At 38.6% G+C, this 19,226-nt stretch overlaps 1 protein-coding gene across 1 annotated transcript in view; it reads left to right on the top strand.

Annotated features, from left to right (window-relative positions):
• The first annotated feature begins 3,011 nt into the window (after positions 1 to 3,011).
• LOC118335124 (protocadherin-15-like) overlaps positions 3,012 to 19,226 on the top strand; it is a 153,434-nt gene continuing 137,219 nt past the window's right edge. Inside the window, exons 1-3 of the mRNA XM_035671332.1 lie at positions 3,012 to 3,144; positions 16,894 to 16,908; positions 17,608 to 17,673. Coding sequence (XP_035527225.1) covers positions 3,012 to 3,144; positions 16,894 to 16,908; positions 17,608 to 17,673 — 214 coding nt within the window. The remainder of the gene's footprint in view (positions 3,145 to 16,893; positions 16,909 to 17,607; positions 17,674 to 19,226) is intronic.

The following is a 19,226-nucleotide window of genomic DNA, read 5'->3' as shown; positions in this document are numbered from 1 at the left end:
ATTACAGTACCAGGGGTCGCGTCGCCTGGAGACTCAACCTTATTAAAAAAAACTACTGGAATTATTTACAAAACTCATCAACAGGGCTAGCATGACGTTACGGACTCAGAAGTTTTGAATTCATAAACACAAAGTTTCCCTGGCAATTCATAAAAACCAGTGCCACGGAAAAAAATACCATCTGTTTCTTTCCCTCTCCACAATGTCAGAGGTGTTATCAGTCTCCTCTGCAGGGCTTTCTCTGACACTCCGTTACATCTTGATCACAGCCCACCACACCTGCACACAATTATGAGCAGATTAAAGCACCAGAGTTTAATATGTTAAACTCAATTAAGGGCAGTTAAGAGCAGCACCGTGGCATTGTGAGTCTAAAGTGTGTCTCTCGAATGAAGCTACACCCAGCCCCTGTGACTGTTGGATTTCACCTCTGGGGTTTGGCAGAATATCACAATTACATTTCCGTTGTCAGCCAACTCCATCTCCATTCAGGGGGTAGGGCAATAGTAATCTGACTCTGTCACAGTAATCTCTGCCATGGGAACTTCATAAATCAGTTCTAATTAAACTGGCGGCAGATTTTGCGTGACGGAAGCAGTTAATGTTGTCTTACTGAAAAAGAGCAGCTGATTTTCGTCTCGGTTAAGGTCCGGGTTCATTTCCTTCTGTAGAATAAAGAATATTCTCAGTTTTACCATTGAAAATGGAACAAAGAATTTAAGGTGATTACATACCGTAGCGCTGGATGTTGACTAGGTATATCAAATGAATCATACAATGAATGGGAGAATAACTTATCTGTGTTATTTTGAACAGCAAATTAACGTTAAAATATAAAATATTTAATATATATAATAATATATTCCAGTTTGGATGCTTTTCATTTTACTGATCCATGTCTCCCTTACAGTAATTGCTGTTGCTACACCTGTCAAGCTTTTTACACAGCACACATGCAGTTCATAATGATAGCGGTTTTACCGCACATAATTAGCAGCAAGCCTGGATCTTCCACTTCACACAGAAGTAACCAAAAACATGTTACTCATTTCTTGTTGACGGATTGACCTCTATTGCTGAAACAATTTCCTAGTGGATTTTATCAGCTGTTGATTGCTAGTATAAGCTAATTCTAACACTTAAACACTGTCATTTGGTTTAGTTTGTTTTTTGTAAACTGGTTTTATCCCTCCTTAGAAACTTTCCTTCTCAGCCTTCGTCTGCTGAGAACTCAAAGATAGCGTTTCACACCTCTTGGGAACTAGCCGTTTAGCATTTCGACAGCAGAAGCGAAGAGATGAAGTATCACCCTGTGTTCTTAGCTAAGAAAGACAGTGTAACATAAGACAGCGCTTATGATTATAAAACATTACGTTTTTAAATTTCTGTTTCTCCTGTCGTAGTTATGCATCCATAGCTACTACTGTAGGTTGTATGCTAGTTAGCTAGGCATGCTAAGATTTGAAGCTTAGAGCAAATAAACCTGCTTTGTTTCTGTGTTTTTGGTTTCGTAAAGTCTAATATAAAAGACACCACCAGTCCATACAAACTCTACTTAGTATTCATCTTATAAATTAGTGAAGATTAGTTACAATTTCTAAACTATGATTGGACCACTGCTGTTTAGCGATTGATCAATTGCTCGTAATAATGCTGATTGATCAGTACTTTTAACCTCTAGTAAACTTGAGCTTAAAGGTCCAGTTTGTAACATTTAGGAGGATCTATTGGCCGAAATGGAATATAATATAGGTATGTTTTCATTAGTGTATAATCACCTGAAGTTCTAGTTCTACAGAGGGTCGTTTGCGTTTTCACGGCCATCCTAGTTTCTCCTTCGCACTTGGAAGAGGAGGGTGAAGCGAGGGAGTTGCGATCTGCAACTACACCCTATATGCCACTAAATCCTACACACTGGTCCTTTTAAAGAAGCAAATTTGCAATTAGACATCATTTTAAAACCCAGCAACCTGCAACCCACATAAACACCCACCTGAGCGAACTCTATCTTTTAATAGTCTGTGTTAAAGAGCTGAAAGATGTTTTCTCTTGTAGGACATTTAAACTCAATTGAAATGTTGGTGTGAGAGAGTAAGTGTGCAGTATTGATGCTAAATGGGTTTGAGCTGCATTACCACAAAGCAATCAAAACAACCATTTATAGACACGTACACATAGAAACTCAGACAGTACCCAAATGTCTCTTTGACTGAGAACTTCAAAGAAACCTTGTATTTTCCCTTCAGCTGTACATGTTCTCCCTATAAAATGTAATTAGTCTCAAGCTAAGAGATACACACATGCACAACCTGCACACATACACAAATATCAGCTTAATGTATTTCTCTCACTCTCTCCTCTGTGTAGCATCTTTGAAAACGTATTATCAGCTGTGTCAAATTTTTCCTCTGCAAGATCTGAGATGTTGTTGCCACCGCTGGCAATTTTTACATAGCACAAAATATTTCCTTCTCTATCATCATCCACAGGTTTCTATATTTTCCATTGTGGTGGCAATCCCTGTGAGACATTTACTTTGATGCACAAACACAAAGATGATTGATCAAAGATTTTAGATTGGCGACATTCAACCGTGAAGTGCAGCCACAAAATGAATATTAAATTCCACCTGAGCTTTGTGAGGACATCTCACTTTAGGGATGTAATGGAGTGCGCTGTCAATATGGAAAGCATATTTTCATTCAAAACTTACTTGTGTAGGGATGGGTCGGGAAAGTGCATACAGTTCTGCTACATCAGACTCTGTTATGACTGCTGCATTTTTTTTCAGTGGCAGATGTCATCTTGTGAGTATGTTAATGTATGCTTCCACATCGCTGGTCACTGACAGCCAGAGCACAGGTGGCGTAGCCTGAAAAGGAAGTACTGGAAAATGACTGCTTTTAATGTTGCATACTGTGCAGCTGAAAATGAGGTGAGGGATTGTGACTGACCTGTGTTTATGTGTTCCTGTTTCCTCCTCCTCTCTGCAGCTGGATGCTTGGTGAAGCATGGTGGTGAAGATGGTTAGAACACACTTAATGGGGCCACTGTCATGGGGCCAGGTCAAATGGCCGAGCATAATGGGAACAGGAGTCCTTTATCTGCTGCTGCTATCAACCTGCCTCGGCCAAGACACAGAAGGTAAAGGAAGTTTCTAGTTGTGTCCCCTCCTCCATCTTTCTTAGTCATTCTTTCTCTCTTTGACTTGTTTTCTCTGTTTCTTCATATTTTTTTCCTCTGTTATGCCAACCATAATTCAGAGTTGAATCTAGTCTGCTCAGCAGGGATTTGATATCAGAACTGTGCACCTAACTTTTCTGACTTATCTTCGGTAGTGAGCACATCTCAGTTAGCTGTCACAGGATTTTCCTGATCCATTATGGATCCTCTTTTATGTATCCGTTGATGACTGAAGATTAATAGTGCTCTGTTTAGACAGCCACAACACAATTTGTCAAAGGGTGTTAAGTAGTATATTCAGTTTTTCCTCTTATTATATTATTTACTACAGTCTTTTCCTGTTCTTATTCTATTTTGTCCACTAATATACCATTAATATTTTCTGCATGGGCAACACTTGTAAATATTAACAATACATAATTGATTCTATTTAATCTGACAATTTGCACACACTGCACCATGTAATTAAAAAATAATATTGTAATAAAAACTAGCCCTCACTGCTCACCTGTTTTCAACCATGCTAGCCACAGTAGAATATAGTAGAGAAAAGTAGAATAAAGCTTTAATGTCCCAGGGGGTGATCTGATTTACAGATAGCAAATAATAATAGTAAATACAAAATTATACAACAATGAATAAAAAGGGCAATCAATACAATCGTACATACATACACAAACAAAGTACACAGATTAATGACAGTGTCAGTTTTCATTGTCACAGTGACAAAAAAGAAAAGAAGCCAGAAACCAGGTGACAGCGTATCACATCCACAGCCCGTAACAGGCCAAATCACAAAATGTTTAAAAAGCTGATGGAATAAAACACCTCATGTATCTCTTTGTATCCATCATCCCTCTTTGTGTCACCCCCCTCTGTTTCAGTCAGTATGTATTTAATGTGTATTTAGGCTATTGAATGGGGGACATTTTGTGAGATGATATATACATAGAAATTATACATTTTATACATTTATACATGAAATAACATAATGTTTTGAATGTAATCAGAATCAGAAATACTTTAATAATCCCAGGGGGAAATTACTTAATAATAATAATTTTGGCTAGTTAGCCTACATACCACAAAGCCTTTGGATGGGGTGTAATGTAAATGTTAAAGTGAATGTGCCCTGGTGTGCTTCTTCTTTCACTTCACAATTTAAGAAGAATCTGTAATTCAGTAGTAATAGTTAATAGGAAAAATATGCCACGGATGTTTAAATGTTTAAAAAATATTCACATTCATATTTCCTTGAACGGAGCGCAAACTGAAGCAAGGTAAGACAGGAATGAAGTCATCACCGTTGGGAAAGCTCAGCATAATACTCTCTTGACTTTCTGCTCGATTTGTCAGAATATTAATATTCCATTTAACTCTTAGTCCTTGAAATTTATCTGGTTGGCATTTAGCTGACAGGGGCTGTAGCCAGAGGTGAATGTCTGTGAGTGTGTATGCTTCTGTGCAGAGGTAGACGAGGAGCATATGTAAGCATCAAGTGTGTACATGTAGGTTTTTAGTGAATTTAGTGAGGTATATAATTCCAAACGTCTCTTCAATTCAGCTCTCCCTGGACCCACCTGCATCTCCTCTTTTCTCCTCATTGCACATGTCCACCTGCATTTAATTACATCTGTAAAACTGTGTTTCCTAAACTGTTGGCAGGTTCTCAAAAACAGGATTGCAGGCGTTATTCTGGTGAATCTGCACATAACAAGAATAGTAGGTTTTAATGAGCCTGGATTTTTGGGTTGACATACAATATGTGTCCCGGTTTGGGTCCCCTCATGACATGAGTGCTGGTGTGTTTTTAATGAGCTCGAGTCCCAGGATGATGGTTGATTTTAGCTGTTTGGACCCCCACATGACAAGAGTACTAGTATGTTTTAATTAGCCTGGGTTTCATGGTAAGATGCTATATTTACTCACTTTTGGTTTCCAGAGTGACAAGAGTACCAGTATATTTTTAATGAGCCACGGTCCCAGGGTGAGAGTCCACACAAGGTGTCAAATCAGGCTTTTTAGGCTAAAAGTGTGTTTTCCTTTCCAAAAAAACAACTTTTAACTGAGTGTTAACTGTGTTAATTTCTGAAATCATATAGCTTACTCTAGCTAATTTTGTTAAACTTGCTTAATGTTACGAGCACTGAAAATAGCAGACTCAAATGCAAACTCTCTGCTCTGATGAATTCCAGTACTTGACTTGCCTCTGATTATGAATTCAGTTGAAGTCTGTAGTGTGTAGGTGGTGCTTCGTTGGTTGTTTTAATTGAATGTGTTATCTGTGAATATGAACAAGACACAACGGAAGGCATGAAAAGAGTTATGCTCGAGTTGTCATACATTGAGTGTGATGTCTGTGTATCTCTGCGTTCATGTTGCTACTTTTCAATGCCTAAATGCTTGTGAATGTACTCCTTTGCACCTGTGTGATTGTCTATGAGATTTCCTGGATGACAATGAAACTGTGCTGGTTTGTGTGTCTATGATAACATGCCTGTGATTATGTGGCATAGCTGCAGTGTGTAAAATAATGAAAAGCATGGTTACCAAAAAGAGAGGAGTACAATGCTCTATCAACCAGATATTCCCAGATAGCCCTCTCTAGTCACTCCTCTCACCGTGACTTTCTCTGGCCAGCCAGCTTTCGGCAAGATGCAAAAAGAGTCTGACACTATGTAAATGTCATTTGCTAGCGTGACTGTGACCCTTTCCCAAACCGATTCCTTCTCACTGGCCCTTCACTACAGAGTGTCACTCTGAATGAACTCACGCTCACAGCTGTGTAGGGCACTCTGAGGGAAGGTATAAATAAACAGGTAAATTGTGGGTCACATTCGCCACCATCAGGACATCCACGACACCTACTCACTATAGATACTAGCCATGTTTCTATCCAAATGTAAAATTTCACATTTATGCGCGTTTCCATCCACTACTGTTATGCGTTGCTTTGTTCATCGAGATAAGCAATAGGTGGTGCTAATTCTTCAGCTGGGTGCCAATGATCATTGCAGAAGAAGAGGGCGCAACAAGATGGCATAATTAAAAGAATACCAGTCAAACCTCAACTGGTGATAAAAAATTATAAAACATGATGGAAATATGGCATTTGTGTTTGCTTCGTGTATTAAGGTTACAGCCTCCTCACTGATCCACACAAATCGGATGCTTTTGTCTGCTGATATTTTAGTGGGCCGAAAGCATCAGTGGATGATTAAGTTACTCTGTTTCTCAAAAGAACACATGTTCTATCCATTTTTCCATTCAAGCCATTTTTAAAGAAATATTTTAAAACCTGCATTGTTTATATCTGTGTTTACTAGCTATCCTTACCCGCCTTTTGTTAGCACGTTGCTATTTTGCTTTGGCGGATTACCGCCACCAACTCTCAATCTGTGGACTAGACCAATGTTCATCAGTGTGTGTCATTAACTCTTAGTGTATGAAAGGTTTATGTGCATAAGTATTGTTTATGTAGAAATGTGCCGGTATCTGATGTTTCCCCCATTATCCAGCATTTGGGGCTATGGGGGTACATTGGCATTGAGCCTATACATTGATTATCCATAAACTGCCACATAGCGCTAAACCAAATTATATTTCCCTTCAAAAACCCTCGCCTACATGGTTACAGAACCCCAGAATCACTGCCCACATCTTTTTTAGAGAGTGAAAAACCAAAACCCAGCATGTAGTTATAGTTTTATATACAGCTTGCAAATATCTAAGCAATTAACTGTACTTTGAAGTTATTTCATAGGGTTTTCATGGGGTTTAGGGTTGGTCTCAGTGGTTTTACAGCCAGAGCAACTACCTTTTCAACTTCCATTATTTTCAGTATAACAGAATACTACATGACCAATTGAATGCAGTCCCACATGGTAACATGCATGGCATAATACCTTTGTAAAGTTCAACACCTTGATGATTATGCCAGGGGTGTATTCATTTAATTCTCGTATTAGACTCTATTAGATGACGCCTGTGTGATGGAGAAGGATAGTTTACGTGCTTATGACAAATATGCCACACCGCTAATGTCAATTGTGCCAGTGCGGTGGGCTGGTACTGCAGATTGATGGTATATTTTGTGCGTGTGAGGGTGTTTGTGTGTGTCGGTATGTGGATGTGGGTGGAGTTGAAGTTTTCAAGGTGATTTTAATATTTATTACTGCTTTCCTTTGTTGTTAGATGTTTCATCTGAAGTGAATGTCTTTCCCATCTGTCCTCACTTCAGCCCTCCCATCTCTTCTTTCACTGTCTTTGTCTCTCTCACTGCCTTTTTTCTCTCTCTACCATTTCTTCTCATCAGCCCCTGTCATCTCCCTCTTATACCCCCATCTCTGAGGCAGAGTGGTATTTCTGTAGATTGGTATTTCTCCACCCCTGCCTTTGCTTCTGGAACTTTTCCCCTCTCACATGTATTGCTGTTTTTTTTTCTCTGCTGCCATCCCTTACTATCCTTTACTCTCAATGCCCTTCTTTGTTCTCGCCATCTCTGTATACTCCATTCAAAAGACTACAGCTTATTTATTGTGTTAAGTCAATTAATTGTATGAGACTTCATCTGACACACACATATATATAACTTTATTTTGAAGAACCTCAGTCTGTATTTGAATGGTGTATGGGTCAACTGTGTGCTCACAGTGCCACTGAGTAAGAAGAGTGCATATAAAACATTGGATAAAGAGGAGAGGAGTGAACATAAAACAGAAAAAAAACACTTTTTTAAAGAATTGTTCAACATTTTGGCAAACAAGGTTATTTGCTTTCTGGGTGTCTATTCTGGATGTGCTTTAACTACAGACCAAATGAATCAGGACATGTTTAGCCTAGCTTGGTATAAAGAAAGTAAATATATATATTCACTTCAACCTATTGAGACTTAAACATTTTCGGAAGCTGTGAAAAGTCAACTCAAAGCATTCAAAGGGATATTTCTCAGTTGTTCTAGTGCACAAGAAACAAATTAGTTACAGCAGTTGTTTCAGCTATGCAACAGTATGGCGATATTTCAAAAATTCATATCATATAAGAAATTAAAACTTGTATGCTGGTTCATCCGGTATATCTCCCAGCACTACCCCTTAAACCACAAACAGTTGTTTTACATTTCTGTGTATGTAAGGGTTTAAGCTTTAGAGATGTAGGTAGGTGTGTTTTCCCCTTGGAAAGGGTTAGCTGTTTCCCCTTGCCGCCAGTCTTTGTGCTAAGCTAGCCTAAATATATCCCGACTCTGTACTTAAAGGTACCCTGTGGAGTTTTATTTTAAACAAACAGTTATTTTTACATTGACTCCTTTTCACCAAACACACTGCGTGTGTTCTTGAGGTCTAAAAAAACGCTTCCCTCAACATTAAACATTTGCACTGCAGATTTTTATATTTTATTACAGCATTGTTTACATTAATGTTTACAAGCTACATCTTCCTTCCCTTTGTTAGAACATGGTTATGTGTTATGTCACATAAGCATCACTACTATTGACTACTAATACAACTATTGGCAGAAATAAGAGATACAAATAAAACAAGGTCTCTCTTTGCAGTGAAACAGAAGTTAGGAGTTTCCTTAGCACATATATTGTGATGGAACAGAATATTTGGGTGGGTATAGAGTGTTTTAAATCAAATCCTCGTGGGTTAGCAAACACAGATACAAATAAGACCTCAAACACATTTTATGGAAAACTTTTACCAGCTGAAATCCCAACACATGCCCCCTGTCTAAAAGAAATGCCTTTTGGATGCCTTTTAAAGCATTAGTTGTAGGGCGAGGTAACATGATTTGGCCATCACCTGCTGTTCTACTGAAATGACTGAAAGTTATTGCATTTGACCATGTGACTGTGTAAAAACTTTTGCTGAATAATGTGAAGGCAAGCCTTGTCTCAAGCCTCCTGGTAACCATAAGAGTTTACGATGCATGCTGTCTATATTCATTCTTATGGGGCAATATAAGACTAGTCTTGCAGGTCTGAATAAATTGGATACATATATGTAACCGCCCTTGAGTTCAAAATGAATCATCAAAAGTATTTGTTACGTTACAGAAAGAGGAAAGAGGGATTTTGCCGTAAAAATAGATATTTTGACATATATTAAGCATGTCACAAGCTAAAAGATAAATGAACAATTAACACAAAGACATAACATTAGAACTTGGGTAATATATTTTTTCATTTCACAGTGTCTTTAAAACATTGCTCCGTAAAGTTACTGGTGGTCAGAAACTCCACAGGGGACCTTTATGGCACACACGAGGTAGACATTGATCCTCTCATCTCTTTCTCAGAAAGAAAGCAAATAAACGTATTACCTTAAATGTCAAACTATTCCTTTTACATCCTCTTTTTCTATCATTTAAAAATCCAGCAGGCTATACCTGCCAGACAACAGTGTGGATCCTAAAGCTGCTGGCTACCATAAGAGCATTTGGGGTTACTGGAGGGGTGTTTATGTATTTCCAGCATGTGTCCTCAGAACAACTACCGTCTGATTACCACCACTACTGCTGTCAGCTGTGTTCAACCCTGCACTGGCTGGGAACAGACCTGACATACTGAGACAGAGACAGAGAGAGAATAGGGAAGAGAGTCAGGATAATGGATAAGCCAGCACAGTGACAAAGTGGTGATCCCTACAGCACTGAGCCTGAGTGTGTGTATGTGTGTCTTTGTGTGTGTGCGAGCGGGTCTACAATCCGTTTTCTCCAGAGATACATCAATCTAACACAAGGTCACACTGTCTCTCCTCTACAATACTCTCCTTTTACTCCTCTTTTCTCTTCTTTCAGCCTCTCCTCTGCCAATCCCCCCCACTTCTTTCTTCTTCTCTGTCCCCCTGAATCGTCTCCTCTCCAGTTTTGTCCCCTCTGCTCCTCCTCTGTCCTCCATGGATGAATGGATCAGGGCGAAAAGATGGACGGATAGATGAATGGGTGATGGATGAACGGCTGGCTGGTTGGGTAGAGGAGAGAAGATGGAGAGGAATCGGACCCCAGGGAGAGGTGTAGATTGGTGTACCTGCTGATGGAAGCTTAAAAAGGACATGACACACGAGAACTTTTAGAGGGAAAAACACCCTTTCTGCTGTCTGCCTGCTCCTGTATTTCAACCTTTTACGACCATATCTCTCAATCCTCTTTTGAAAGATTGCGTAGTATATTTTTAGATTCTGTCAGCCAGCCAGTCAACTCTGTGGCAAAACATTTTGGTACACGGGATGAAATGTATTGTTGCGGAACAGACACCAGCGCTGAATGAAAGAAATCACTAGCATGGCTTCTTGTTGTAACATTTTCATTTACACAGTTTTAATAATGTGCTTTTAATAAGTAAATTATCTCAAAGGGGCTCTTTGCATATTAATTAAGTTATATCAAAAAAGCCCAATTTGTAATTAACTTACAAACCCTGTGGAACACTATTAATGGCTACACGCCCACACATACTGTGGGAATGCTACACACATACTAACACTTATACACATATTGTTCACAATATTAGGTCACTATGATGCCATTAATCCTCATTAATCTTATTGTGTGCATATGTACGACACACACGAAACACATTTCTATGCAGATTTTGCTGCATTGTTTTATTTCAAAAGATATTTTTAAATGACATTTCTACAGATCTCACTCGATATACTTGTATATTGAATGGCAGACTCCTTCATCTCCTCTCTTTTTATATTATTCATTTCACTTCAGTCTTGCTCATCAGAGTGGACAGTTAAAGTTTACTCTGCCATTTTTTGAGTGTGCCACATCCAAATTCTGTGGCCATCAATCAACAGTGGAAACAACTTTTTCAATCTCCTCTCTTCTTTAAATCTAGTCAGAATCTGATCAACACAGACGTCTCTTAAGATGAATTCAGTTTGCCTTTTTTTGTATGTTCACATATTATTCCAGCATATTTTGGAGCAATCCTTTGCTGGGTTTTCCCATTCACAGTCTAGACTCCAGGCAAGGTAGCCAAGCGAGTATTAAACAGATGGTAACAAGCAGAATGCAGTGAAGTACAACTTCAGCTCAAATGAGCAAAAGTATGGCACAGTAAATAAATTTGATTAAAAAGCTTTAGAAACGGATTTGAACTCATATTAGAAGAAAAGTGTTGAGAGTGAAAGTTAGCAGCCACTGTACTGCACTACAGACATCACATCTACTTGATTTTTGCCTCTTTCACAGGTTTTCTAAATTGTTCCTGCATATTGTGTCAAGATATATTCAATGTCAGAATGTATATTACCATTACAACTCTAATATGAAATTAATGTTCATGCAAAGCTAAGGCTGCTGGTTGTAGCTTCATATTTACAGTACGCACACGCGAGTGGTATTAATCTTTGCATCTAACTCTCAGCAAGACAGCACAATATCATCACATCATTTCCCAAAATGTCAAACTATTGCTTCAAGGTCGTTTGTTTTACTCGACTACATTACCAGCTTCATTCAACCAATTCCCCACTGGATGAAAAACAAGAATACAAAACACTGTAATCTTTAGAAGACTGCCTGCTACTTTTTTTGCCCTGTGGAATGGGCCTACAGTGCATCATTCACAGGCCCAGTCTGAAACATCATCAGATGAAACAAGTCAATTATTTCAGTGGAAGCAGGCCAGTGTGATGGCTCCGATGCCTGTGGTATTCTTCACTGTCATTTGGAAAGAAAGCATCCTCAGCTTGGCAATACTTTCTACTAGTCCATATCGTCTGATTCTGTGCCATAGACTTAACCTCTGCAGACACACTGCTTGTTTCACACTGGATCATATGTACCGCAGCTATGATTAGTATTCAGATTTTCTTTCCTATAATGTTTTTCTGGTCTTCCTTAGTTTCCCCAGGCATTTTATAGCCCACTATGTTCCACTGCTGTGCCAAACATATGTTACTTAACTTTGTCCAAATACATGTCAATCCTCAGAAATACTTTCTAGTACATGGTAGAAAAGTATAGACAAGCCTACAGTAAACAATTAGTTGTTGGCTTTGAAGATGGAGTAATTATTCTAGGTAATACAATTTTAATCCAATACAGTGTTTTTTTCAAATTCAGCAAATATCAGCTCATGGTCTGCTAGCTTCCCACTATGTGTGTGCGGTGAAGACAAATCTAGTGTTTGTACACAGCCCTGGCTCTGTAAATGGGAAACAAACGAAGTGGCCCTGACCGAGCCATATAACTTTTTAATCAGGTAATATTAAATGACTTGCCCACGGACATTCAGCTTACTTTCCAGTTTGCCAAGATATGCTGTTATTCTAATGTAAGCTATAGCAGCAGGAAATTTGTGATTCACGCAGCAGCAACTGTAGCAACAGTTTGCAAACCCACTATATATCTAATGTTAGTTACATTACTTTCTGGGTCCTTGTTTGCACTATATCAGAGTATCTGTCATGGTATTGCATTTCTCCAGTATTGCTTTTCCCACCTTTAAGCAACAGCTGGACATTTTGGAATTGCTCCTTTTCTTTTTCTTGCAGAGAAAAGCCAACATTGATTAGCCTAACTTAGCTTAGCATAGAGACTGAAAATAGGGGGAAACAGCTAGCCTGGCTCTGTCCAAACCCTGGCTCTAAATCACACTGATTAAAATTATATATCTTGTCTGTTTAATTTGTACAAAAACCAAAGTGTAAAAACAGTAATTTGCAATTTTGAAGCGGCTCAAGGAATGTTGTTCTATTCCTTTAATTTAATTTAAAGTCAATGTTAATATCTCAGCTGTAGGCAGCGTGGCAGCTTTTCTCTGTGGAGTGACTCATTCTACGCATCCATTGGACACACACACACACACATAAACACACAATCAGCGCTATCCAGCTGCCTGAGCCGTTGAGTCACAGTCTCAGCATGTATATTTTATAGTAACTCGAGCATGTGTGAGTGTGTGACTGCAGACAGGTATACGGGCTCCATTGTGTAAACTGTGTAAAGTGGCGTGAATGTGCACATGCAGTTGTGTCTTGAAGAAACGGTTCCTAAGCAGCGGGTATATGTGTCTGTATCATGGAGACAGTTACTAAGCTAAGTATACTGAACAACAATAGTTGTTTTCAAGCCTGTTTGGACTCTTGGGTGATTGCTGTGGTCTTCAGCTGCAGTCACAGTCACTGCTCTCACTTCTTTCTTAGTCGACTTTGTTCTTAATGGGGACTTTTTTCTGCCACCCTTGGCAACCCTGCTTATTCTGCCTGCCAAATTTAGATGGACAGCATTTGAATAGTAAATAAAGAAGATATTGATTGAAACACTCACAGGTTTAAATAAAGAGGCGTTGGGTGGATGATAAATCTGATCAGTGCAAGCTTTTTTCATTGACTGCCTGTGATATTTTCTGAATGGAGGGGTCTATTTCAAAGTTTTAAGTCTTTTTTTATGTGGTCCACACCTTGAATGCTTTACCCCTCATTCCCCTCACACAACTCCCATGGGATTTTCATCACCTTGACAGAAACCTGGCATTAGATGGATTTATACACTTGCTCATGCACAAAGTCATTTCAGTGATTATTTTTTCCCGAAACTTTGAAGGAGGGAAGTGTGTGCTTACGGAAGAATAAGTGAGTGCTTACAGGAAGACAAGTACATATCGATGAGGGAAGAAATGCGCAAGTAAATTTTGAGGGTGAGCATGAGTAGACACTTAACAGAGGCAAGTATCTGCATACAAGAGAACACTAACTGTGCTATAGGAGCCCTTACATTGGATTTCTTATATAAAACAAGTGTACTGTTTACTTGTGAGGAAATATGCTTGTGATGTATGTGAAAGAAGAGCAGAGAATTTTCATTCTCAACCTTGAGTTAACTTACATAGAAAGGAAATTACTTTAACATATGATTACAGTTAGGAGCTGCTAAATTATTTTATCTACATGGTTAAAATTCTCTGCAAATACATGGCAGCATATGTGCCAACCATGTCTTCAAATGTATCATAAAAAGAGAAAGATTTGACTTTAAATTAGCATCACCTATCCGTTCTGGGTATTCAGATTTGAAAAAAAAATTTACTTATTTAATTTTGAGATCTCATCGTGTTCATCTGTCACTGTAAATTACAACTGGGACTGTTTGCTGTTTCATCCCATTGCATTTTTATTATTTGAGGGGGAAAGCAGACTGACAGGTAGAGAGAGGGAGGCAGATGAGAAGAGACCGAAGGGTAGAGAAAGAGACAGAGATGCCCCACAGAGAACAAATGGCTGGTTAGTAATAGATGAGGGGCATCAGCTTACACTGAAGGATAAAAAGGCAGTCAAGCAGGGGATACACATCTGTCATCTGCTGTTCACACACACATACACACACAGGCCAGCTGGTAGAGTGTGACGTAACTAGTGACCATTGTTCCATGACTCATGCATCTTTCTGTATTGCTAACCTGAGATGCACCTATAGAAAAGCTTCAGAAGGGTGAATAGGTAAAATTCTCTCTCACTCACCAACTAGAACTGTGATGGTGGAGGAAAAGCACAAGCAATCAGTCCATGTTTGTGGCTGGAAGCTAATGATAATTCACATCCCGGTCACTTGATTGACAACTTCTGCTGGTTTGTCATGGGGAACCTGCACAGAGAGGTGGAGCTACAGGTATAACATGAATGACCACACATTGTGGCACTGACACGACTTAGTCCGTTAAAAACTAGATTAACACATTGGCCTCAGTATGTTTTGAAGAGAAAATAATGCTGGCAATGGAAATGAAGGAATCTGCAAAATGTTTACTGTCAACATAGTGCATTTGTTTTCCTTACAATACCCCAACCTGGCAACTAAAAGCAGTTTAATAGTTTATACAACTCAAATCACATGGTTTGAGGGTGACATTTTTGGGGAATATGCTCATTTGTGTTCTTTCGAAGAGTGAGATAAATAGATCATCACAATTCTTGACTGTTCATGACTGTTCATTAAATACAAAGCTTATGTAGCTTAGCATAAAGAATAGACGCAGGGTGAAACAGCTTGCCTGGCTCTCTCCAAAGTACTAAACCCCAGTAATTAACGCATTGTGTCTTGTTTGTTTAATTCATACAAAACAGTAATCTAAGAACGTCAGTTTGGGGTTTTAGAGTGTGTTAAATGGTCTAGCTATTCCTTGACAAACACAGTTAATCCATCTGCCTAGCACTTCCATGCAGCATCTCCACTGGTTGCCTTACTATGTTTCTGCAGTTACCACTTGCTAAAAACCAAAAATGCATTTAATCAAAATCGCAGTCTACTCTTGCCAACATTTATTCATTTAAACCTGACAACATGTGAGACGCAGAAAATTAAACCCAGTCATTGGTGTCAAAGTCCTGTGCTTTGTACACCTAACCATTCTCCCCAACTTCTGCAGTGTGAGAATGATAAATGCTGCTGGATCCTGGATTGGGAAAAAAAAAACATAATACGGTAATTGAAGGTAATTCCGTCACGTTTTATAAATAATGTATCATAAACTGCAAATTAAAACTCTAAAAAGTAAAAGGATTTTTTTTCCGCAGCAGCGATGTAAATATAGCATGGTCAGGTTGCTAACAGGTTAGCAACAATAAGAACTGCAGTGCGTAGCGAGCTGGAAATTCCAATTTAGGATGAAAATAAAGGTTGTTTTCAAGCGTTAAGAAGTGGGGTTTGACAGGTTAACCAGAATCAGAACCCTAGCTCGAACAACTGCTTGTTGCTGATAAATGCAGAATCTGTTGACTAACTATGAATATAGGTACAGTTTTCACATATTTGTCAAACACTTATACAACTTCCATTCCTACACAAAGTAATGTGTTTGGCTTGGTTTGAGGGTCAGTTTTAAATTAGCACTTCTATGAGCTTTTTATGAGCTTTTTTCTTTGCCTCTTTCTCTGCATGACAAATTGGAAAACCAATCATTCATTTTCAGCACTATAATAAGCTAATTCAGAGCCCTAGGACAGTTTAATCTATATTTGGGAACATTCAATACCGTCTCCCTTAGCAAGAAACAAGACACAATACCAATGAATCCTGAGATAATCTATGATGTCACAGTTGTAATGCTTAATTATGGAGAGAAAGAGAGAGAGAAAGACAGAATGAGAGATAGAGAAAGTGTGATCATTGTTCCATGAAGTTTATTTTCTAGGTGAGCAGATATCCGTCTTCCAGCCTCCCTGTGGGATTTTTCCCAACCATCCTTGGGAGCTGTACAATAATGTCGCTCTGTCTGGTGAATGTGGGTGTTCTTGTATTTCTGTATCCTCGCAAGGACAGAAGGATAAAGGAGAATCCCTGAATGTCAATGCGGTTTTTTCCCACTGAATGGGACCATTTTAAGCCTCCAGCTTGGGTTAAAATTATTTCTCCTTATAGTAATGTAAGTGCAGTTGGTGGCTGTGAAAAGCTTATAGATAAGCACATCCACATTTGTATACTGTACATGTAAACACAAACACCTCAAAAAATATTTCTTATTTGCTCGTATTCGCCCCTTCTTTTCCAAAACTTCAAACCCTCTTACTGCATTTCATGTTTGACTCCCCACTCTCCCTTTTCTATTGGTCGCTGCCTTGCTTTGCTCAGAGGAGGTTAATTCTTATGTTTCATGAGTTTTTCCTTCTGCTTTTTCCTCCTTCCTATTATCCCCTTGACTACCTTCCTTCTTCTCCTCTCTCCTTCCTGGTGGGATGTGGCTATCACGAACTGCAGATTGGCAATATGAGGGTAAGAACGATCTCTTCTTTTTTTCCTTTGTTAAATGTGTTCAGTCACTGTGCTGGTTTATTAACCCCTGCTAACCCTGCAAATGGTTGTAGGGGGTAACGTCTGCCGTTACCTCTGAAAAATTGGACTTTAGTCTCACTTCACTGTCAAGTTTTGCCTCTCTACTTCACCTCTTTTTCTTCTACATTTCATTCCAATTATAAGATTCCTTTTTCCATTTCCTCTCACTGTAGAGAGAACAATGAAGTTAATGAGCTCTAGATTATATCTACCAAGCTTAACATTTATTTGTGTATGTATTTTTTTTAATTCTCTTCAGCATTTCCTAGCTGCTCTATGTTTAGTTTTTTTTTACTTTTTCTATTTGTCTTTGTCTCTTTCTCTAAAATGAGTGACTCCCTGTCCATCATCATTTTCTTCTGTCTGGACACTCCATTTTTTTTTAATTTATTTCCGCTAACCCCTTACACCTCAGTCCTTTTCTCCACTCTTCCCCTATTTTCACTGTCACTCCTTTCAGTTCTTTGCTGTTACCACTCATAGCCACACTTATATAGATACAGTAGATAGAGTGCAATTCAATTTCAAAAAGACACTCTGACAGAGTGATTGCAGCAGCCACTTATTTTTCAGGTATAGAAACTCTAGGAGGTACCAATGTTAACTCTAAATCTTCCCTTTTTCTTTTTTTTTTTTCAGAATGTAAACTGTCTCGGTCGGGTCCTCCTGCTACCATTGTTGCCATAGATGAAGAAAGCCCCAATGGTAAAGTATTCATCTGTTTCACTTCTTCATTTTATGCGGATTTAAATCTGCACTTTTGTTAGAAGTTTTTAAAATAAACATCACCTTTTACCGTATGTTAAACAAACAGTGTTACACCATCTTGACCTTTTCGGTAGATGCAGATTAGCATTGCATGTAACCTGCACTCATTAATATTCATTAGGTCCGTGCCAAACTGTGTCATAGTTTGGAGTCTGATCCCTGTCCCGGAAGATGAGACATTAGGTCATTCAGTCTAAGCTAAATGACTGTGTGAACATAAACCTTAAATTAGATTTTTTATTTGTATTGCACCTTCTCATACAAAAGGAGTTCAAAGTGTGTTTCATAAGAACAAAATAAAATACATGCACATAAAGACACCGATACAAATAAACAAAGTGTACAAATAGGATGACTTTGAAAGTGCCCACGGCACATGGAGGAGTTTCCCACCTTGTGACAGAGGAGATCCGCTGGGATTATAAACTGACAGCATGTCTGAAATGTACTGTTGAGCCAGATCAGCAAATGCTTTGTAAACCAAGAGGCAGATTTAGAATTTTATTCTGAAAACAACAGATAACCAGTGAAGATTTTGGAGGACTAGAGTTATGGAAACAAAAAAATCTGAGTGTCTTTATGCCTTGCTATGTGTGCATGTTTGTGTAACAAAATGTTACCATTAGAGGGGACCTTTTATGCTCATTTCCAGCTCTATATTCTTTATCGGAGACTCCACCAGAGTAGCTTTGCATTAACATCGCTTCGTCCTCTTGCCGGTGTGCTCTCGGTGAAATGACTAAACTTGGACAATCCCAATATGGGCCACTGAATTTGATGATTGTACTGTTTTCCTACCACAAATGAGACAAGAATTAGATTGGAAAATTGATAGACAGTAGACAATACGTTTGTTTATTCCATACCTGGAGTCTCTACTGGTTGCCTGGCTGCACCCAACCAAGAAATAATTCCATACATAACCTATAAATCCAACAGTTCTGTTTTTACACTCAGATGAAACAAACAAGACATAACACATTAATTTGTGAGGTTTAGAGGTGCCGGAAGGACAGAACCAGGCTAGCTGTTTCCCCGTTTCCAGTCTTTATACTAGGCTACCATAACTGCAGCTGGCTGTAGCTCAATTTTAAAGTCAGATACAAGAGTGATATCAATATTCCCATCAAATTCTGAAGAAAGCAAGTAAGATTATAATAACAATGAATCCTATAATATGAATTGCCAACATTAACTTCATTCTGAAGCAGACAAAGTGAGTTACATTTTGGTTCAAAATCATCTTTTGTTTTGGGACCTGGGTTGTGATTTTGTCAGTAATTTTTCCAGTGATACAAATAATTGTATTTTTTTTAATGTAGCCCACTTAATTATTTTGTCTTTTGAATCATTGATGTTGTGTGTCAAGTGGTTATTTTGCAAATACATTGTTTGAGATAGACAAAAATGATAGTGCCTGGACATTTGTTCGGCAAAAATTCCTAATTTGAGTATTTGAGGCAAAAACTCCTCTTCTCTTCTCTTCTCTT

Source organism: Morone saxatilis, unplaced genomic scaffold, assembly GCF_004916995.1.
Source record: "Morone saxatilis isolate NCDOM2014 unplaced genomic scaffold, NCSU_SB_2.0 Contig1, whole genome shotgun sequence".
Taxonomy (NCBI): domain Eukaryota; kingdom Metazoa; phylum Chordata; class Actinopteri; family Moronidae; genus Morone; species Morone saxatilis.
Note: the sequence above shows the minus strand (reverse complement) of the source record. Positions and strands in the feature narration are given on the sequence as shown.